This window comes from Pelodiscus sinensis, chromosome 6, assembly GCF_049634645.1.
Source record: "Pelodiscus sinensis isolate JC-2024 chromosome 6, ASM4963464v1, whole genome shotgun sequence".
NCBI lineage: Eukaryota > Metazoa > Chordata > Testudines > Trionychidae > Pelodiscus > Pelodiscus sinensis.
The window spans coordinates 92874722-92897761 of record NC_134716.1 but is presented as its reverse complement, the minus strand read 5'-3'; the positions used below and the strand labels follow the sequence as shown (position 1 = coordinate 92897761).

Below are 23040 nucleotides of genomic sequence, written 5' to 3'. Positions count from 1 at the left end.
TTTAGAATGACAACAAACCACACTTTGTCAATTTAAAGGGCAGTTTTTTCTTTTATGCAATACCTCATTTAAACCCTTGACTCTTTTATAAAAGAAGCTGTCATTCTGAGTTTATTACTTTAATAAATATTTAGATGCAAGATAAGCTCATATTTTATTTATGAAAATGGAACACTTTAAAGTATTTTTATTTCTCTCAGCTCTATCAGATTCACTTAGAATATTAAAAATGCTGCTGCACTGTTTCTGTATGACAAAACTGAAATGGCCATTTATTTTACAGAAGTGTTTCCTTTTCACTGTAACTTTTCAGCAAAGATTCTACCCTCTTCTCCCCACCCAGGGGACTACATAGCTAGAAAGTAACAGTTTTCAAAAAGACACTAGGATTGGTATTTCTGACCCAGGGTTCAACCCTCTGGAGAATGTGGAAAATAGAGCTGCATGAAAGCTTCATTTATTTTCCTTTACATGTTTTGAGGGACAGCAAATAAGTAATCAGAAAAGTATTACTCTGTTTATTCCTGAACGCCAACTACTGTGAATTGTATGGCTCTTGGAGAAGAGTGCCCAGGATAATGTCTTGGTTTTAGTGCTAAAACTCACTTATCATTTATATTTCTCTAATTTTCCTTATGTAGAACTCCTCCACAAAGGAGTAACCTCAATAACTAATCTTGAAGGCTGGGTGGGGCACCCTTTGGATCCAGTTGGCACCCTCTTCAGTAGCCTTATGGAAGCCTGCAGGGTGGATGATGAAAGCTTCCATGGCTTCCCAGATTTCACAGGTAAAATTGTTTCTAGGTCTATTTTATTTGTTTCTTGAGAAATTTTGAGAATTTTACTACCTTTCCTCTTCAAATAAACTTTAAGGAAACGTTTGCTATGAAAACATGGCAAACAGTGGATGAAGTACATTTTATTTTTAGTGAGCATTGACTGAAAACAGCATTAACCATGGTTGATAATTGTTTCAAGCTTGAAGAATATCTGTCTCTTATGCTTCAAATATCTGTTTAATAAACCTGGCTTGTTGCTTTGAATAAGTAAATACTAGATTCTAGTTCTAAGGAATTACTGGAAGAATCTAAAAATTATGAAATATCTATTGTAATGCACATTCATTTATATGGTCATCTTACAGAGCTAACCCATGAGTTAAATCAGTAGTAGAAATGGCAAAAAAAAAAAAAAAATCAGCAAATAGTAAATTTGCAGAAAAATGCATTTTTCTATATGTATAGACTTGGCTTGAATTTCGCAATTAGTTTTTGCAAAAAAAATGCAGACTTTTTTCAGAAAGATTAGTATATTTTATTTATACTTTATAAAAGCATAATAATATGTTTATTTATAACTTGTTCAATATTGAAATGATGTTACCTTTGCTAAGGAGCAAGTTGAGTTTAAATACGCTCAGAAATATAATTTACCAAAGGGGTTTTCAAATTTGGGTGGACTCGGCTGCCAGTTCCCATAGCTTCCCATGGCTGGAAATAGCAAACCACAGCCAATGGAAGCTGCAAGGCTCTATGGCTGTGGATCTTGAGAATAATCATCACGGGCCTGCCAGGGGCTTTCCCTGATGGGTCTATGACCCAAGTTTGAAAACCCTGATTTAAATTGTATAAACGGACACTAGCACACACAGGGATGATCAAAACATTTACTGCACTCCTGCTAATGGATTTGCAAGAATAAATCCCACGTGGAATTCTACTAACTTCAGTGGAAATCTGTGAGAATGTCAGGGCCCTCTTCTTGCCAGCCCTTTGCAGGATCTGAGCATGGGTAGTTATTGAACAGGGTGAAAACAAGGAAATTCAGAGTTCAAGCTGTTGTTTGAGCCTTAAGGACACAAAGCTGGGACAATTGCTTTTTCACAACCGTACTGCTTAAGTATGGAAACTCTCATTCTGACCTGAGTTTAAGGATGTTAAAAGGTGGGTAATTGGATAATCGTGTAGGTGATACAATTTTTATCGATTACACGATTAGTTAATAAGGGAAAGCACTCAGAAGCTGCTACCCCCACAGTGGCTCTGTAGTTTAAATGTAGTAAGAGCTGGGCACTCAGGCAGCCCAGCTCCTACTATATTTAAACTGCAGAGCCGCAGCGGGGCTAGCTCCTGGACCCAGTGCAAGCTGGGATTGAGCCAGGCTTGCTCAGTCCTGACTCGCACCAAGTCCAGCAGACCCTGTCCACGGGGAGTGTTAGCGGGGAGAGCTGGCTGCTCCACTCTGGGCCACCGCAGATAGGGGCTGGTGCTGGAGCAGCCTCTGTTTGCAGCGGCTCGTCCTGGCTGCCACAGGGGCTGCTGCCAGAGCAGGCCCTGTCCACAGGGAGGTCCCAACTCCCCACTGGGACCCCCCGCAAGGACAGGTGATGCTCCTGGAGCAACCTCCCCTCTTCCCCCCACTGCTGCATCTCAGAGAGGCAGCAGCACAGAGAGCAGGGGCAAGAACCACAGATACAAGGCTGGGGAAACTAGCTTTTGAGCTGGCTCCCCGCCCCTTCTTCTCCCACCCCTTCTCCCCCCTGCCCCAGCACTGGCTCCTGCTCCCCCACCCTTTACTGCCTCTGATATAGAGGCAGCAAGGGGGGGAATGTAGGTAGTCGCCTAATTGACTTTTTTACATCCCTACTTGAGATTCTTGGCATTTGAAAGTTACTGCAACCATAATATGCTCAGTATAAATGTGTGGCTTTATTTTTAAATGTCAGTTGCACGCATTTCTCATGAAGAATTGAATGGAAGCTCCCTGTTGAATTACAATACAATACAAAATGAGTCTTCCTTTATCTAAACCTTGAAAAAGATATTTGAAATGGTTACCAAAACTGCAGAGTGATACTTTTTGTGGCATCTTTCAAAGTTAATACACTAGTTCACTTTTTAAAAACATACTTAATTAAAATAACTGGCAAAATAAATGTTTAAATGTGAGATTGTACGTCAATTATTGATGAAAATGGTTTGTGATGTATTTGTTTTATAATCCTTTACAGAGAACATGGGACAGTGCAAATCTCTGGAGTATCAGCACCTGCCTTCACACAAATTCTTAGAAGAAGGCGAATCTTACTTAACGCTAGCTGTGGAAGTAGCATTGATAGGTCTGGGACAGCAGCGAATAATGCCAGATGGCTTATATGCACAAGAGAAGGTTTGTCGAAATGAGGAGCAGCTCATTTCTAAGCTACAGGAAATTGAATTGGATGATACACTGGTGAAGATCTTTCGAAAGCAAGCAGTCTTCCTATTAGAAGGTAGCTTGAAATAGATATTAACTGTTCCATTCAACTACTCTTTAAATTTTTGTAATTAAAAAATAAAGTATATCTGTGGAAGTTGATTTACTTACTGAATATTTTTAGAAGTATAATAGTTCCAGTTAAAGGTCTTCCTTCCTTCAAGCCTCTAATCATAAAATCTAATGTACTTCAAAATATTGCATCATTTTAAAGAGAAAGCATCTGATGACCTATGATCCCTTTTCATTTTTATTGCATTGGTTCTTCAAATTAAATTTAAAGTTATTCATAATTTTGGTGTCATAGAAACATAGAGCTGGAAGAGACCTCAGGAAGTCATCCAAGTCCAGCCCCCTACCCAAGGCAGGACCAATCCCAACTAAATCAACCCAGCCAGAGCTTTGTCAAGCCGAGACGTAAACACCTCTAGGGATGGAGATTCCACCACCTCCCTAGGTAACCTATTCCAGTGCTTTACCACCCTCCTAGTGAAATAGTTTTTCCTAATATCCAACCTTGACCTCTCCCACTGTAACTTGAGACCATTGCTCCTTATTCTGCCATCCATCAGCCTTTCTCCATCCTCTTTGGACCCTCCCTTCAGGAAATTGAAGGCTGCTATCAAATCCGCGCCCCTCCCCCCACTCTTCTCTTCTGCAGACTAAACAAACCCAAATCCCGCAGTCTCTCCTCATAGGTCATGCGCTCCAGTGCCCTAATCATTTTAGTTGCCCTCTGCTAGACCCTCTCCAATGCGTCCACATCCTTTCTATAGTGAGGGGCCCAGAACTGGACACAATATTCCAGATGTGGCCTCACCAGAGCCAAATAAAGGGGAATAATCACTTCTCTGGATCTGCTGGCAATGCTCCTCCTAATGCAACCTAATATGCCATTAGCCTTTTTGGCTACATATCCAGCTTCTCATCCACTGTAAACGCCAGGTCCTTTTCTGATGAACTGCTACTTAGCCATTCAGTCCCCAGCCTGTAACAATGCTTGGGATTCTACCGTCTTAAGTGAAGGACTCTGCACTTGTCCTTGTTGAACCTTATCAGATTTCTTTTGGCCCAATCCTCTAATCTGTCCAGATCACTCTGGACCCTATCCCTGCCCTTCAGCTTATCTACCTCTCCCCCTAGCTTAGTGTCATCTGCAAACTTGCTAAGGGTGCAATCCATCCCCTCATCCAAGTCATTAATAAAGATGTTGAACAAAACTGGTCTCAAGAACTGATCCTTGGGGCACTCCACTAGAAACCGACTGCCAGCCTGACATCGAGCCGTTGATCACTACCCATTGGGCCCGACAGTCTAGCCAGCTTTCTATCCATCTTACAGTCCATTTATCCAATACATACTCCCTTAACTTGCTGGCGAGAATATTGTTGGAGACTGTATCAAAAGCTTTTCTTAAGTCAAGGTATATCACATCAATTAACTTTCCCATATCCACAGAGCCAGTTAAATCATAGAAGCTAGTCAGATTGGTCAGGCACGACTTGCCCTTCGTGAATTCTTGTCGACTATTCTTGATCACTTTCCTCTCTTCCAAGTACTTCAAAATGGATTCTTTGAGGATCCCCTCCATGATTTTTCTGGGGACTGAGGTACGGTTGACTGGTTTGTCGTTCCCTGGGTTGTCCTTCTTCCCTCTTTTAAAGAAGGGCACTACATTTGCCTTTTTCCAATCCTCCTGGATCTCTCCTGATTGCCACGAGTTTTCAAAGATAATGGCCAAAGTCTCCGCAATGACATTTGCCAATTCCCTCAGTACCCTCAGATGCATTAAATCTGGGCCCATGGATTTGTGTATGTTTAGCTTTTCTAAATAGCTCCTAACCTGTTCTTTACCCACCAAGGGCTGTCCACCTCCTTCCCATACTGCGTTGCCTAGAACATTGTCTGGGAGCTGACCTAGTCCATGAAGACAGAGGCAAAGAAAGCATTTAGTACTTAAGCTTTTTTCACATCATCTGTCACTAGGTTACTTTCCTCATCCAGTAAGGGCCCTTCACTCTCTCTGATCACCCTCTTATTGGTAACATGCCTGTAGAAACCGTTCTTATTACCCTTCACATCCCTTGCCAGCTGCAATTCCAATTGCGCTTTCGCCTTCCTGATAATTCCCCTAGCATTCTCAAGCAATATATTTATACTCCTCCCTAGTCATCAGTCCAAGTTTCCACTTCTTGTAAGCTTCCTTTTTGTGTTTAAGCTCACCGTGGATATCCCTGGTAAGCCAGTCTGGTTGCCTACCATATTTGCTTTTCTTGCTGCGCATCAGGATGGTTTCTTCCTGTGCCTTCAATAAGGCTTTTTTAAAATACTTCCAGTTCTCCTGGACTCCTTTTCCCTTCATGTAAGCATCAGTTCTCTAAGGGAGTCAAAGTCTGCTTTTCTGAAGTCCAGGATGTGTATTTTGCTACTCTCCTTTCTTCCTTTGGTCAGGATCCTGAAATATACCATCTCATGATCACTGCTTCCCAGGTTGTCACCCACCTCTACTTACCCTACTAGTTCCTCCCTGTTTGTGAGCAGCAGGTCACGGTGTGCATGGCCCGTGGTAGGTTCCCTCCGCACTTGTACCAAGAAGTTATCCCAAACATTCTCCAAAAACTTCCTGGATTGTCTGTGTACTGCTGTATTGGTCTCCCAACAGATATCAGGGTGATTAAAGTTTCCTAATGATGCATTCAGGCTCACAAATGATAAAAAGGTATTAATTATTATAAGTTGTTCTCTGGTAGCAAGATTCTATATATTTCATTTGCAATCTGAAAAACTACTAACAGCCTTGTAAATGAACAAAGGTTTTACCGCTATCCCAGACTAAGTAGTTCAAATGATTCATTTAAAACCAATGGTACAAACCAAGTATTGCACATTTTGGATGTAGGGACGATAAAAGTGACGTATTCAAAAGTCCATAGCTAAACATACGTCTTAATGTTTAGGGTTAGATTTTTAAAAATATTCTCTGATTTTTTGTGACTGAAATTTTATGGAGAAAGATAATTGTATGTGCATTTTGTATCACTTATTTGTCACATCTACATTATTTGCAACCCAGTTAAGTTCTGAAAGTGTGCAAAATTACATACTCATTTACTTGCATGCTTTGAGACGAAGACACCAGTTTTTAAAAGGCTAAAAGATATTACCTTAAGCTCCTTTTTGGTTTTTGTACTTATTGGGTGTTTATGAGGAAAGGGCTTCAAAGGAAATCCTTGAAACATAGAAATGTAGGGATGTAAGGGACTTAAAAAGTTCTCAAATCCAAGTAATCTTCCACTATCCCTGACCAACCTGTTTGTCCACCCTGTTCTTTAGTGGTTAACTTAAATCCCCCTTGGTGCAAATCAAGTCCAGTACTTCTTCCTCCAGCGGCTATGAAGAACAATTATAACAGCCCTTAATATATTTGTAGTTCTGAGATCTCCCCTCAGTCGTCGTTTCTCAAGACTAAATGTACCAAGTTTTTTAACCCTTCTTCATAGGACAGATTTTCTAAACCTTTTATTGTTTTCGTTGGTAAACCTGTGTTCTCTCCCATTTTTCCAGATGACTCCCAAAGTGTGGTACCTAGAACTGGACACAGTAGTCCAGCTGAGGTTTTGCTGTTGCTGAACACACCATGATAATTGTCTCTTATATATAACACTCCTGTTAATATGCAGACTGCATCACAATATTGACTCATTCAGTTAATTATGGTCCTCTATAACACCCAGATCTTTTTCAGCAGGACTACCACCTACCCACTTATTCCCCCTGTTATGGTTGTGCATTTGATTTTTCCTAAGTGCAAAATACTACACTTACCTTCATCGAATTTCAGCTTGTTGAATTCAGTTCAGTTCTCCAATTTGTCATGGTCATTTTGAATTCTAATCCTGCAACCCCTCCCAGCTTGGTGTCATTTGAAGATATTGTAGGCATAAACTCTACTCCATTATCCAAATCTTTAAATGAAAATTTGAATAGTACCAGACCCAGACACCTACAGAACCTCAGCAGACAAATCCTCCTTGTCTGGCAGTAAACCATTGATAAGTATTCTTCCACCTTATAGTAATTTCATTTAGACTGCATTTCCTTACTTTGCTTATGAAAATGTCGTGTGGAGACTGCCTCAAAAGCCTTTCTAAATCGAGATACATCACAGGTACAGCTTTTCCCCCATCCACTAGACGAGCAACACTGTCAAAGTAGGATATTATTCTGGTTCGATGTAACTTGTTTTAGACCAGTCCATGCTGGGCTATTCTTTATTACTCTATTATGGTTGGTGCTTACATATTGATTTTTGAATAATTGAGGAATTCTAGGGGCAACGCTAGGGTTGCCAAGTGTCTGGTATTGACCTGGACAGTCTGGTATTTTCGCCTGCTGTCTGGTTAAAAAAAATTCAGAAAATACTGGACACCTAAAATGTATTTTAATTTTTTTTTTTTTTTTTTTTTTTTTTTTTTTTTTTTCCCTAGCCAGGAGGCAAAAATTTTACCAAATTCTGCCGATGACAGATAGCCGCCGGCAGCCTGTTAGGGCCAAAAAGCCTCAAAAGCATTTCTTAAAGGGGCCATGCTGTTTTTAATTTATTTATTTACGTATTTATTTATTTATTTTTGCTCAACAACTTTGGTCTCTCCCCCCCCCCCCCCCCTTTTTTTTTCCCCTGACAGAATTTTTCCCTCGGTTGCTTTTTGTTTTCTTCTGGGGGGCGGGGGTGGAGAGTGTTCAGTATTTTTGGTTAAACCATCTGGCAACCCTACGCAACGCAAATATTCAGTGTTTTCATAAGGGCCTAGTGATTAAAGTTGAACAGAATTTGTTGGATGAAACTTTTTTCATAGCCAAATGTACATTTGAGTAGAACAAAACATTTTGCAAATTTGTGTCTTAATTTGTTGGATTTATTTTTGTTGGAAAATAGCCCATGCATTTTGAAAAATCTTAAGCATTCCTTTTGGGGAGTTTTTTTAACCAAAAGTTTTCAGCTTCTCCTTTGATGCTGGAATGAGCTTTAATTTGTTTTAATTTTTAAAAGGATAAAAACGACTCATCGTAGTGAAGCATTTCGTTTTGGTGAGCCCAAACTTCTTTTTTCACCTACTTTTTTTTCTTGGTTTGTTTTAGCAAACCAAAGAGTCTGTCATTCTCACAGCTCTAGTGGTCATAGCTGTTGAGGAAAGAGTGTGGGCATAATATTTAAATTTGGGTTTTAAATACACTATCTCAGAGCAACGAGAAAAGCTTTTCATACAGATAGGGTATTTCTTGAAAAATACTTTGAGTGAAAGATTACACATGAGACTCCAGAGCAATTTAGAGGCTACACTAAATCCCAGTTTCTGACAAGCCAGAAGAGCCAGAATTGTTGCTGACTGTTTCTGGAATCCTCTCTACCCTCCTTATCCCCTATGGCTGTGAAACAGCAGAGCTACTGACTGGCCTTTGTGGCAAGAGCTCTGCCAGGATATGTGGCAGACATGGTTTCATTACTTCCTTTACAGCCTTCCCATATCTTGGAGTTCATGAACCGTGGACATCATGTACTTAGTGCTTACTACATCATGTACTTAGTGCTGAGACCTTGTGTGATAGAGTAGCTTCTCAAGCTTTCCCAGGTGTCTGTTACATACACACCTCTGTCAATGAAAGGATAGGCTTTCAGATCATTGTTTTCCTTCATGATTTCTGAGCGCAATAAGCACATAGTCATAGAAGGAATTTTGTGGATGTTAAATGAATAACAATATGCTTGTCTAGTACACAATTATGAAGAGTGGGTACGGTGCTCTTGCATTGTTCTGTGCCGAGAAATCTTGACTGCAAAGAATTCATTACGTTCAAGTAATTTAGGCGTAACTAGTATCAATGCTTAGGCTACATCTAGACTACATGCCTCTTTCAAAAGAGATCGTCTAGACATCAACCAATATTTTCGAAAAAGCACTGTTTGCGTTCAGTAATGCCTTTTTTTGAAAGAGCACTTTTGAAAAAAGGCATTATTCCTCGTAAAATGAGCTTTTCCGTGGTTGAAAAAACTGCCGTGTTCTTTCGATTTTAATTTCAAAAGAACGCGGCAACAGTCTAGACGCAGGTGAAGTTTTTTCAAAAAAAGGTTACCTTTTTCGAAAAAGCCCTGTAGAAAAACTGCAGGATTTTAAGTTTGTAATCGCATCAGTTGTATTTAGTGAGTCTTCAGTTTTTTGCTTGATTTAACTGCAAGTCATTAGTATTGCTGAGTCATGTGATTTTTATAACGAATCATGTGATATTTGGCTTCCATCATTTGGAAACTGATGTTTTGAGCTCTCAATATAAAATGTGTTCTAGTCTCTTCTTGATGATGTTTGAGAAGCATTAGAAGATGTTTAAACAAAATTTAAACAGTAACTTCTTCCTGTTGACTGTCATTCAAATATTAGGGAGACCCCATTCTCAGTGTAAAAAATCCATTTGTTACAATACAGGTATTGGCTAAAATAGCCTCACTTAAAAGTGCAGATTTTAAGTATAAACTTTGGTGAAAGTTTTTTAAATTAATCTATAAATTGAGAAGAGTTCTGTGACCTATGTACTGTCTAAATCTTACAATAAGCTCAAAAGGAAAAAGGTCCAAAAAGTGTTGGGTTGGGTGGGGGTTTTTTGCGGGGCGGTTGGGGTTTTTTTACAATCTGAAAATGTCTCCTCCCCTCCCCCACTTCTTTCTCACAGCTGGACCATATAGTGGTTTAGGCGAAATCATCCATCGAGAGAGTGTTCCAATGCACACATTTGCCAAGTATCTCTTCACCTCTCTCCTACCTCACGATGCTGAATTGGCATACAAAACTGCACTGAGAGCCATGCGGTACGTATTTAGATCTCAGCTAGAAAGAGGAAGAAGAAAAATCCAAGTGAGAAAAAATTGCTGTAAATTGATTAACTTCAAAGAAGGCAGATCTGGTGGTTAAAAACAGGGAGTCAGACGTGTGTTCTAATACCAGCTCTATTACACTTAGGACAGCTCTGTGCCTCAGTTTCTTTGTCCATAAAGGTAATAATTATTGTACATATTAATTGCTCACCTCAGAGGTGTTGGATTAAATCAATTATTTGTAAAGTGCATTGAAATCCCCACTTTTGCTGCCATTTTTCAAGCACAGAATCATCTTCAAAAAAAAAATGACCACAATGACTGATGTGATCAGGCTGATCCTCTTGTTCTGGATGCTATGTGAAAGGTAACTGTGGGAGTCATGACTCCACCTGCTCTAAAGTTACTTGACTGTTGAAGTTGGCAGGACTTTCTTCTGTCTAATTTGTTCTGCAGGACTGTTTATTCCCTCAAACCCTTTGTTATTTTACAAATTAACTTTATGAAGTTGATTTTAAAATACAGTTTTTTAAAATAATGGTCTGTGCTGGTGTGTAGTCCAGACCAGTTTTCTTTGCTTGGTAAAAAAGCAGACAAAGGCAGATAGAAGATAGGAATGAGATTGGAATTAAATTGAATACCAAGCTGCAAAAACAACCAGTAACCCATTTGCTTTCAATATTTGCAGAAAGTGCATGCCTAAGAAAGAGCTTGGTTTGCATTGGCTTTACCTCTCAGGGCAGCTGTGAGTGTGAATCCATATTCTCTACTCTGAGTGCAGTGAAGGAACTGGCCCCATCTGGATTGCCATGAGTTCAATGCTACCTAGAAGTTCATCTAACTGGCTATTGCAAATGAAACCTGTGAAGAAATTTAAACACTGGGTCTTAAAAGTAGATTCTAAGGAGATACACTTTTCGGGTATTGAGGTTATGCTCCTGGTCCCTAGGTCCGAGATAGTGAGAATTGGTTGCATGATGTTGAATGCCACAAGATCTAAAGGATTAATAATGAGTCCTTTCAGCAACCTGCACAGCTGATGAAATATCATTTTGAGACATAGTTTAGAGAGGTTTGACACAATAAATAATTGCTTGCTGAAGCTAGTTCCAGAGCTCACAAGAAGAGAGGATACTCTTGATTTAGTTCCATGCAATATATATGAGTTGGTTGCAGAAGTGAAACAAAGCTTGAAGGGCAAGCAAAAAAAAAAAGCTTTCAGTGACAAGCTGCAAGAATTTACTTTAACTGAAAGGACATTCTTCAAATTGTCGGAGTAGAAAGGAAAACGACTTAGAACAAGTAAGTCTAGATTGGGGATTGGAATATCTCAAATTGTTGAACAAATTTCCAAACAAACAGATTTATTCTTAATTGTGACTGAATTTCATTCTTAGTTTGTAAACTCTTCAAGGCAGGGACTGTCTCTTCTTTGTACAATGCCTAGTTCTATAGAGCCGTGATTCTAATTGGTACCGATGGACATTTATTAACACAAACACTTTAAAACTAATCAAAAGTTTGAAATCTGTAAAGAACCACTAGAAATGTATTATGTATCATAAATCTTTTGTGTAGGTAAAATACTCTGTTACTAACTACTTACAAAAAAATTCTGGGGGCAATTATGAGATACCAGTCAATGTTCCCTATAATCTTTTATTTGCATTTGCAGAATAAATGTTTTATGTGCACCAAAGCACATGCAAATGCACCATTACTAGAAACAAAAAACCTGGCTGTGGGCACTCTGCTAATCTGTAAGGTGGCATCCGAATTTTTCCTGAGCAGCTGCAGAAGTACACAGATTATATGGAATGCTGCTCCCAATGTGTCCATCCTTTTTTTGCTTCCTTCAGAAACTCTGCAACCTTTCCTTTTGTAGATACAACTGTCTAGTTTTTTTTTTTTACAGTGTTTCACTCCAACTCCTTTTACATACTAATGCAGTCAAGATATTTTACTCTCCCATCTCCCTTTACTACTCTCCTCCAGTGGGTAAAATGTCTCTTCCAAGGGAACTCCCTTTTGTCAGGCCCTGTTGAAATTTTTTTCCATATCTTGTGTCCTGCTTGTCCCCTTCAGACTTTCTTCCTGTGTTCTTTTATTCATGGACTAATTTGGTCATTTATTATCCAACCCCAGTCTGGTCTGGTAATCAGGATCTCGTCTCCTTAATTATGTCCTTCCTGTAGCCCAACTGGCTAAACAATGACTAGCGTACTAGTTCAGTTGCTGATTCCCAGTACTCTGTCACAGATGATAATGGTCTTTAATTTCCAGGAAACCTTACCAAACTGTACCATGTTAACCGGTTAGTACAATTAAAGACAGACTTATGCAATTAGATGAGCTCAGTTACGAAAGGACAAGCCAGTTGGACTTTGTAAAACAAAATCATTTTGTGTATAGGATTTCCTTGCAACTGTTAGATAAATAGAAAAAAGAACCTATTCATATCCATGTATTTGGACTATCAAAAAATGTTTGACAAATTCCCTCACAAAATGCTAATGAAGCTAAGTGATCAGAAGATGAAATGTGAAACTTCTGCCATAGAGTAGAAACTGCTAAGAGAAAGAAAACTGAATATGATTGGTCAATTTTTAACATGATATGAAGATGATAGTAGTGGGATGCCCAAGGATTCAATTTGGATTGGTGTTTAACATATTCAACAATCTAGAGAAAGGGGTGAACTGTGAAATGGCAAGAATTGCAGATGACACGTTTAGGTTAGAGAAGGCAGGAATGATAGGAGGCCATAGTTAAATTTGATGTCTGCTTATCTCTGACAGTTGAAACTAAGGGTATGTCTAGACTACATGCCTCTGACGACAGAGGCATGTAGATTAGGCTACCTGGCATTGGAAAATGAAGCAGCGATTTAAATAATTGCCGCTTCATTTAAATTTAAATGGCTCAGCGCGGTAGTCTGGATGCTCCGCAGTCGACATCAAAGGCATTTCTCGACCTCCCAAGTATGCCTCCTGGAATGAGGTTTACCTGGGGGGTCGACAAATGCCTTTGATATCGACTGCTGAGCATCCAGACTACCGCGCTGAGCCGACAAACAGCTAATCGGCTCAGCGCAGCAGCCATTTAAATTTAAATAAAGCGTCGATTATTTAAATCGACGCTTCATTTTCCTAAGCCGGGTAGCCTAATCTACATGCCTCTGTCGTCGGAGGCATGTAGTCTAGACGTACTCTAAGTGTATTAGAATAACCACCTGAATTCCTTATGCCCAATTCTGAGTTCTGGCCTGATCAACATTACAGAGATAGTTTGATGTAAGCTGCCACTGATATGTGCCTTGCTACACTGACATCATAACTCCACCTCCATGAGAGGCATAGGGCTTTTGTCAGTGTAATTAGGGCAACATAGTGTCTGCATAGACACTGCATTACTTACGTTGGCTGTTGGCTCATTCAGTTTTCAATTTGTCAATTTTCACAGCTCCATGACAAGTCAGCGCAGGTGCTAAAACCTGGCTACCTCCCATCCTGGCTCCCCTCTCCCTTGGTCCCTGCTGGGAACCCAGCTGTTCCAGACTCCCCTTGGCTTCCTGATTCCCACTCTCTGCTCAGGGAGGGGAGAATCCTGACAGCTGTCCCTGACTCCTGGTGAGGATCTGTATGGAGTTAAGAATCCTGGCTTTCAGTCTGCCTCTCTTCAGTTGGTGGAAGTGCTCCTGGTGATTACTGCAGGGGCTGTAAGTTGACCTAACATAGGTTGACTTAGAGCATGTCTATCTTACAAACTTAAGTATTTGCTGGAGAGGGGAATATGGATGCCATTGTGCTGCAATCAGTGAAATCTAATAATGTGCAATAGTAGTAAGAAAGCTAAGCAGGCTTCTAGGTAAAGTCAGAAAAGGCTAGAGTTTAATATTGAAAACATTATGTAACTATTTTGTGTACTGTATTCAGGTCTGGTCACAGCATTTAAAAATACTTGACTGACTTTGCAACTAACTGAGGGTATGTCTACACTACCCTCCTAGTTCGAACTAGGAGGGTAATGTATGCATACCGCACTTGCTAATGAAGCCCGGGATTTGAATTTCCCGGGCTTCATTAGCATAAGCAGGGAGCCGCCATTTTTAAATCCCCACTGCTTCGAACCCCGTGCAGTGCGGCTACACGGGGCTCGAACTAGGTAGTTCGGACTAGGGTGCCTATTCCGAACTACCGGTACACCTCGTTTCACGAGGAGTAACGGTAGTTCGGAATAGGAACCTAGTCCGAACTACCTAGTTCGAGCCCCGTGTAGCCGCGCTGCACGGGGTTCGAAGCAGCGGGGATTTAAAAATGGCGGCTCCCCGCTTATGCTAATGAAGCCCGGGAAATTCAAATCCCGGGCTTCATTAGCAAGTGCGGTATGCATACATTACCCCGCTAGTTCGAACTAGCGGGGTAGTGTAGACATACCCCCACCTATTTATGGATGTTGTGGCTATATAGTTTAGAGATGAGATGAGGAATAGAGGGAAGTGACTTGTTAGAGGTATATAAAATAGAATGTGCTTCGCTCTCTAATAAATGAGAGGTCCTACTTTCTTTATTTTTAAATAGAACAAAAGGCACACAAGGAAATTCAAAAGCATCCAATTTAAAATAGGCAAAACAGGAAACTGTTTTAATACAATGCACAATTAATCTGGGGGAACTCGTGACCACAAGCTATACTGAAGCTAAGCACTTTCCATAATTCCAGAAAATCCTAGACCTTTTTTAAATATTCCTAGGTAAGCTTGATGAAATCAATAAAATGAGGGATATAAACCCTCATGTTTCTGAACATAGAAATGGCCTTACTGGGTCAGAACAATGGTCCATCTAGTTCAGTGGCCAGTGCCAATGCTTCAGAGCGAAAGAACAGGACAGGGCAGTTTCAAGTGATTCCTCCACTGTCTTCAAATTTCTGTTTGACAGTTGGAGGTTTAGGAACTCCTGGAGCATGAGGTTAATAGAGCATTGCTTCATCAATGGCTATCTAATTCTTTTTTTAACCCAATTAGGCTATTGGCTTTTATAACATCTCCTGGCAATAAGTTCTACAGGTTGACTGTGCAGTGTGTGAAGAAGTACTTCCCCATATTTTAAACTTGCTGCCTATTAATTTCATTTGGTGGCCCTTAGTTCTTGTATTTACATGAAGGGATAAATAACTCTCACCTATTCACTTTCTCCACACCATTTGTGATAGTTTTATAGCTGTTCTATCCCCTCTGAGTAATCTAAAATGAGCGGTTGGTGTTTTTAATCTAGCTCCTGTGGAAGCTATACCATACGCATCATCATTCTTGCTGCCCTTTTCGGTACCTTTCTAATTCAAAAATACCTTTCTTGAAATGATGTTGACAACTGCACACAGTATTCAAGATGTGGGTGTACCATCGATATATAGTGACATTATGGTATTGTCTATCTTTCCTAAGGGTGCCTAACATTATTAGCCTTTTTGACTGATGCTGCACATTAAGCAGATGTGTCTACGGCACTATTGATGATAATTATCAAGATCTTTCTTTAGTGGTAACAGCTAACTTAGATCCCAGAATTATGTATATATAGTTGCGGTTATGTTTTCCAGTATGCATTATTTTGTACTAAATAACATTTGACTTTCATCTGCCATTATGTAGTCCAGTCACCCTGTTTGGTCAGAACCCTTTATAACTCTTTGAAGTCAGCTTTGATCTTAACTATCTTGAATAATTTTGTATCATCTGCAAATTTTGCCACCTCACAGTTCACCCTCTTTTTCAGATAATTTATGAATATGTTGAACATCAGACTCTATACAGATCCTTGGGGCACACTGCTATTTATCTTTCTCCACTTTGAAAACTGACATTTACTTTGTTTCCTATCTTTTAACTAGTTGCTGATTCATGAGTGGACCTTCCTTGTTATTCCATGACTGCTTTCTTTGCTTAAGAGCCTTTAGTGTGGGACCTTGTCAAAAGTTTTCAGAAAAGTCCAAATACACTATATCAACTGGATCACCGTTGTCCATGTTCTTGTTGACGCTCTCAAAGAATTCTAATAGATTGGTGAGGCATGATTTCCCTTTACAAAAGCCATGTTGACTCTTACCCAACTTATCATGTTTATCTATGTATCTGATAATTTTGTTCTTTACTATGGTTTCAACCAATTTACCTGGTACTGAAGCTAAGCTTGTCTACTTGTAGTTGCCAAGATCACCGTTGGATCCTTTTAAAAAAAATAAGTGTTGTATTAACTACCCTTCATTCATCTGGTGCAGTCTGATTTAAGCAGTAGGTTACATACCATAGTTAGTAGTTTTGCAGTTTGTTATGAGTTCTTTCAGAACTTTTTGGTAAATATCATCTGGCCCTGCTGACTATCATCATGGAGGGCAAGAAAATCTCTTGACACAAGCAGTGTACGATGTATTGTACACTTCAGCAAGATCAATGCCAATTGTTGTAATGCATCATCTTTCTGAGTAAGGGGCTTGGACTTTCCCAAAAATCATAAGTCATGGTTGAAGGCTTGATTTTTTTTTTTTAAAGATACTAATCTTTTCAGATGAAAAAACTGATAAAATATTGGAGAGATTCAGGAAGACCAAGTTGTCTTTCAAATCCTTGGGGATTCAGCCCCCTTTAGTATGAGGCATCGTTTAAATCTGAGAGGCAATTCCTTCCTGCTCAACCACCACCTCAGGGTGAGCAGTACTAAAAAGTTCTATCTGTTCAATTCCATGCGGTTGAGTATGGCAGCAGCTGTCAGCATGGCAGAACCTGTTCTCATTAACTCCTCTGGCTCCATCTGCAGGGCTGATGGGTGAGTTCTGCCCTCCACCCTTAGTTATCCACTTCCCCTTTTGGTGTCTGACTTTGATGTTCTACTGTACTACTAATAGTTACAACCTGACCAGTCAGCATCACACCTCAGTTGGAAACAGAAATGCGCAATCAGGCAGGAATAGGGACACCGTTCCTGCTCCCTTCCACCCCCACCCAAAGTACAGTACTTTGTTAAATGTAAAGTACTAAATTAAGGAGAAGCAGCATTTTTCTTCTGAATAGTAAACTTTTAAAGTTGTATTAAGTCAACATTTAGTTGTAAACTTTGAAAGGACAACCATAATGTTTTGTTCAGAGTTATGAACAATCTCCATTCCCAAAATGTTTGTAACTCTGAGGTTCTATAGTAGTAATATTGCTACAGTGTGAACAAGAGATGTGTGTTGCAAATATTAGAGGCTATGTGATCCATTTACACCCTGTTCTATTTCTGACTGCATTGCTCATCACTTTCCAGGAATTCTTTTAATGAGAAAATTCAAAGACATAATATTTTTTTTCTCTAATAAACCTAAAAACCAAGGAAGCACCTCCATGATGTGAGGGAAAATATTTCTAACTCCTGATATAAACCCAAAGAGAGAAGCTTATTTTATATTGACTTGAGAAAAATAAATCCACTTACATGAAGATTTAAGTTTCACATGGGGATACCACATATGACTCCTTGCATAAAGCAGTGGGACTTGTTGACTAGCAGATAGCCTATGGCCTGTTCCAAAGTTCAGATGAAAATATTTCTTAACCTTGAAATCTTTTAAAGCTGCTACATAGAATTCAAATCACATATTCGTGCAATGCTGGAGTGCAGCGTCATTCAGAAGAGCTGTGCTTCATTATTCATGAAAGCTAGTATTTTCATCAGAGTCATAAGTACTTAGCCTTTTCTCTAGGTGGTATGGCTGCTAGCCAGCCTTGCATGCACAAAAGTCTTCACAGTAAAAAATAGAAAGGGTTACATGTCTGTAGCTTGGTTTCTCAGTATTCTGCCTCTGCATATTCACAACCATCCACTCTCCTTCCCCATTTTCAGGATTTCTTCTTTAATATACTTAACAGGCAGAAAGGAATGGAGGGAAGTTGAAGCCGGTGTTCATTATATATACTTGGGTCTTCACAGGGTTGTATGGGCTACCCTCAATAGCTACTGCTGTCTAGATAGTTTTTTTCATTTTGCATCGTCAAGTTCCATAACATGAGCATGTGGCTCTCCAGAGGCAATCTACCTGGAGAACTCAAAACTGCAGATGAGTTAACATTCTTTTAATACATATAGCACACTTTCTTTTTCAAAGGGCATTAAGAATTTTGTTTGGACTTCATTGAATTTTCTTTGCATAGTGAGGGCTGAATTTGGGCCCAAATTAGAAATGGACTTTTTTTTGGGGGGGGGGGGGAGAGGTCGGTGGTCTGGATTTTGAGAGTTGTCTATTTTAGACCATGTTTAATCAAAAGGCAACTTCAGCTGAAAGCTTGTTAAATAGTTCATTGCTTTTTAAAAATGAATTTTGAAAAAGTAAACAATAATAAAGTTGCTTGACTGGATTTAATTGAGGCCTTCAGAGCTGCTGCAGTTTTGACGGTTGTTCTGATGTTTTATAATCCATCAAAAATAATGTGTGAGCACACAATTTACCTTTTTTACACTGGACTTGTAGAGGGGCCTGCAAGCTGGGTGGCAGTGATGGTGGTAATGAAGTATAAAGTGATCACTATGAGATTTCACAAAAGCTGTCTGTTTCATGCTTCAGTTATCTGAAGAAGTGGGCTGTGCCTGCGAAAGCTCATGATACCATCTACGTGTTTTGTTAGTCTATAAAGTGCTACCAGACCATTTGTGGGGTTTTTTTTTCCTGTATAGACTAACTCGGCTACCCCCTGAAGCTTCTGTTTCATGCTATTTGTTTGGTTGCCGTCATTCATAGCCTAATGATTTCTGCATGTAACAGTTGGAAGTACTCTTGTGTACCCAAATCATTTTTCCTCCTTTTCTTTCCTTCCCCCTTACCTGAAAAAATTTACTAACTGAATAGTTCATATATAAGTACACAGTGTAATTACCCGTTAGGTTCAAAATGACATTTTCCATTCTCTAAGACTCTTGAAGTTGCCCTGTATGTCTCAGGAACTTGCAGGGAAAGGCATGACATGCTTCTATAAAACCTCAGTGATTTTGCAGGTAGATTTTTATATTCCTCAGTGAGAAATCAAAATATCCTGCTTGCAATTACCTAAAAAAGAGACATTTTAGAACCCAAAAGCTCATGTACGGTACCAGATTGCTTCAATATGAAATGTTACATCACCTAGTGTCTCAATGCAGTAGATTTTGAAGATCCTCTTCTGACCAGAGAGATGTCAGTTTTCTTCCTCTTCCCATTCATTCCCTTAAAAATAAATAAGTGTTCAACTGAGTACAATACAAAAATGATAATAACCGTGAGCCCAGAGTAGGATGACCAGCTTTTTGGAGCTCTTGAACCAATACATTCTTAGGATTTTGGGAGGGAGTCTGTGTAACTGAAGAGGAGATTCGACTGAAGTCCATGTTGGGCCATAGGGCGGGGATCCAAGCATGTCTGATGCTAGTGAGGGAGATGAAAGAAGGATAACTTAGTTGGGGTTGTTTTTCTGATGAGAACACGTCACTTGTCCTGCAGCTTGCTTTGCTGAATGGTAACTAGAGTCTAGCTGTGTCTACAAAGACCACTCCCCAAATAGGGTCAGGGCATTTCCAATCCCTGAGGTATGTCTCACTTTTGTAGTGTTTGGAGGAGTGGAAGCTGGCCAAAAGGAGACGGTGCTTCAAAGCTCAGCACAGCCACATCTGGGCCTCCATCATTATTCAAATCGAAGTGGAAGTGTTGTGAGATTAAAGGAAACAGATTGGGAGCTTGAAGATAGGGGAACATAAGGAAAAGTTGGTCAATCATCAGTACAGTGACATTGAAACTGGGACAAAATCCATTTTTACTGTGATAGGTCAAGAAGACTTCATGACTGCTTCATCATTAAAGCAGATGTCTGTTACCTCTTGTCAAGATACTGATCTTTGTATGAGAGGTTTTGCATCTTGAGGTTCTTTCTGTAGCTATCGTTCAATATTTCATCAGCGTTTCACATCTTGAATATACCCTGAATTTTCATGATCTGGAACGCAGAAAAGAGGATACATGTTTTCCTTCAAAATGACTACAACCTAATATTTTCTAATGGTGATTATCTAATGGGTGATTATTTCTGTTGTAACTACTCTCCCAACCCTTCCAACCAATATCCATACATAGACGATGGACATTTTCCGCAGTTCTTTTTCCTTCATAAGTGAGATGATTCTAGATTAGGGTAAACTCATGGAAATTCTTGTCTCAGGGTCAGGCATTTGTGCCAGAGAAATAATTTCAAAACAGAGAAATTATTACCCATACCACAGGGGCTTTCATCTAGACATGGGGTTTTCATCTAGACATGCTATTGTGTAAAATGTTAGGAGTTTCTAGCCCTTGTGTGCCAAGAAACAAAATGCCCACAACAACAACAACAAAAGCTGCATTGTAATTGAGAAAAATGTCTTATTTTCTTTTGGATTTTGACTCTGCCTCAGCTACTGACGTTTGAGAATCTGCCATTCATTGCAGACTGTTTTCTGGTAGGAAGCTCACATACAATGCTTGTGCAGTATATTAGAAAATATTTGCTTGCTTGCTGTGTCGCTGTGAATTTCTCCACTTTGATTTCTGAGAGCAGTGGTTCAAGGACTGAAGTAGAAGTGAAAGATTTCAGCCCCTTGGATCACTGAGCTAATAACTATGGTCTTCAGTTATAAACAGCTTAATTCCCCTGCTAATTCTAAATTCTGATTCTCCTATTAATACCTAAGAAGGATTATGTGTTGGATATGGGTAACTAATGGTTAAGTAGGATTTTGGCGATTCAACTTTAAATGTCTAGTTGAAAGGACATGATTTGCTACAGCGTTTACACCTGAATGCACAAGTAGCCAAAGTGCTCTTGTGGCTTTGTGAATGTTCAGAGACTACCCTAGCTACACTCTTTTCACAATATCATTGTATGTTCTTTCCTATTTTCAGGTTGCTAGTATTGGAATCTACAGCTCCGTCAGCAGATATGTCCCGCCCACACCACATTGCATCAGTTGTTCCAAACCGCTATCCCCGTTGGTTCACGTTAAGTCACATTGAGTCCCAGCAGTGTGAGTTGGCATCAACTATGCTAACAGCAGCCAAAGGTAGTGTCAATAAAGCTGATATGTATTTTTAGTAGACATACTTTTTCCAATATTGTATTTCGTGTATAAAGTGAAGTTAATTTAAAACTGCTGTTTAGGAGTCTGAATTTTGATCTGAGAAGTTGAAGAAACAACTTACTGAACAGATTTAAGCATTGGCTTTCTAGCACTGCTGCTAGAACAGCTGGCTGGTATCTAGATAGCAAGTTTGAGACAAGCTACAGTAAAACTCCATTGGTCCGGCATCCAATGCTCCGGCACTGCTGATGGTCCGGCACCATCAGGAACCCGGAAGTGCTGGGGCAGCTGGACAATTGGAGCTGCTCTGTGCCCTGCTTCCCCCATTCAGCCGCTGCTGAAACTGACCAGCAGCAGAATTGGGGACACCGGAGGCAGAGTAGCTGGGGTGCTGCCGGGTTGGTCTGGTAGCGCCACCCCTCGGGGCTGAGGGACCAACTCGGCAGCACCCTAGCTGCTCTTGGGGACGCCTGGGGCAGAGCAGCCGGGGTGCTGCCGGGTTGGTCCTGCAGCGCCGAGGGGTGGCGCTACGGGACCAACCCGGCAGCACCCCAGCTGCTCTGCCCTCGGTGTCCCTATTCAGCCGCTGCTGAAACTGACCAGCGGCTGATTCCGGGAAGCCCGGGGCAAAGCTGCTCTGCTCTGGGCTTCCTGGAGTCAGCCACTGATCAGTTTCAGCAGCGGCTGACTCGGGGACGCCTGGGGCAGAGCAGCTGGGGTGCTGCCGGGTTGGTCCCGTAGCGCCGCCCCTCGGCGCTGCGGGACCAACCCGGCAGCACCCCGGCTGCTCTGCCCCAGGCGTCCCCAAGAGCAGCTGGGTTGCTGCCGGGTTGGTCCCTCAGCCCCGAGGGGTGGCGCTACCAGACCAACCCGGCAGCACCCCAGCTGCTCTGCCCCCAGCGTCCCCGATTCAGCCACTGCTAAAACTGGCCAGCAGCAGCTGAATCGGGGACACCTGAGGAAGAGCTGGACTATCGGAAGGGGGGGCTATGAGGGGTCTGGGGTGGCATCCACCCCACCCCAGATCCCTCATAGCCCCCCCTTCTGATAGTCTGGCATATCTGATAATTCGGCATCCCCTGGGTCCTAAAGGTGCTGGATTATCGGAAGTTTACAGTATTTGTTTTGTGGTGGATAGCAAGACCCAGCACTGGACAAATAAGTTCTAGAATTTTTAAATTAGGACAACTTAGTAACTTTTACTGAGCTAACATCAACAGGAACAGGAGTTTGATGTCTCACATTTTATTCATATGTGCATTTAGTTAGCTCTTTCAAAGAGAACTTGTCTAGCTGAAAGTCACTTATATTGCCACATGTAGTTGTAACATCTGCACTGTAAGTGAATGTTTTTAGATAAAACTAATTGCTATTGTTTTGTGGTTTTGTTTTTACATTGCAGGTGATGTTCGGAGGCTGGAAACAGTATTAGAATCCATCCAGAAAAATATTCACTCCTCATCCCACATCTTCAAGCTTGCCCAGGATGCATTTAAAATAGCAACACTCATGGACAGTTTGCCAGACATCACTCTTTTGAAAGTTTCTTTGGAGTTAGGCCTTCAGGTATTCCCCACATTAGCTACTGCTTCAGTAAGAGACCAAGTTCTTGGACCAAATTCAGCCCTGCAGTGGCAGGTGCAACTCACAATGAAGCCATTGAGAATTGTACCCAGTTACACAAAGTCCAAACATAGCCCCTTTTCTTCACTGATTTGTAGAGTACTCTGATAACTACAGACCTAGGGTCAGCATGTGGAACCAACTTCAGCCTTGTACACCATACTGGTAGTGGTATAAGACTAG

At 40.6% G+C, this 23040-nt stretch overlaps 1 protein-coding gene across 2 annotated transcripts in view; it reads left to right on the top strand.

Annotated features, from left to right (window-relative positions):
- The window catches only part of ZSWIM6 (zinc finger SWIM-type containing 6), a 182151-nt gene that overhangs the window by 149354 nt on the left and 9757 nt on the right, over window positions 1-23040 (top strand). For both annotated transcript variants that reach the window (XM_075932863.1, XM_075932864.1), the window contains exons 8-12: window positions 642-788; window positions 3011-3271; window positions 9979-10114; window positions 21059-21216; window positions 22637-22800. In XM_075932863.1, the coding sequence (XP_075788978.1) occupies window positions 642-788; window positions 3011-3271; window positions 9979-10114; window positions 21059-21216; window positions 22637-22800 (866 nt within the window). The remainder of the gene's footprint in view (window positions 1-641; window positions 789-3010; window positions 3272-9978; window positions 10115-21058; window positions 21217-22636; window positions 22801-23040) is intronic.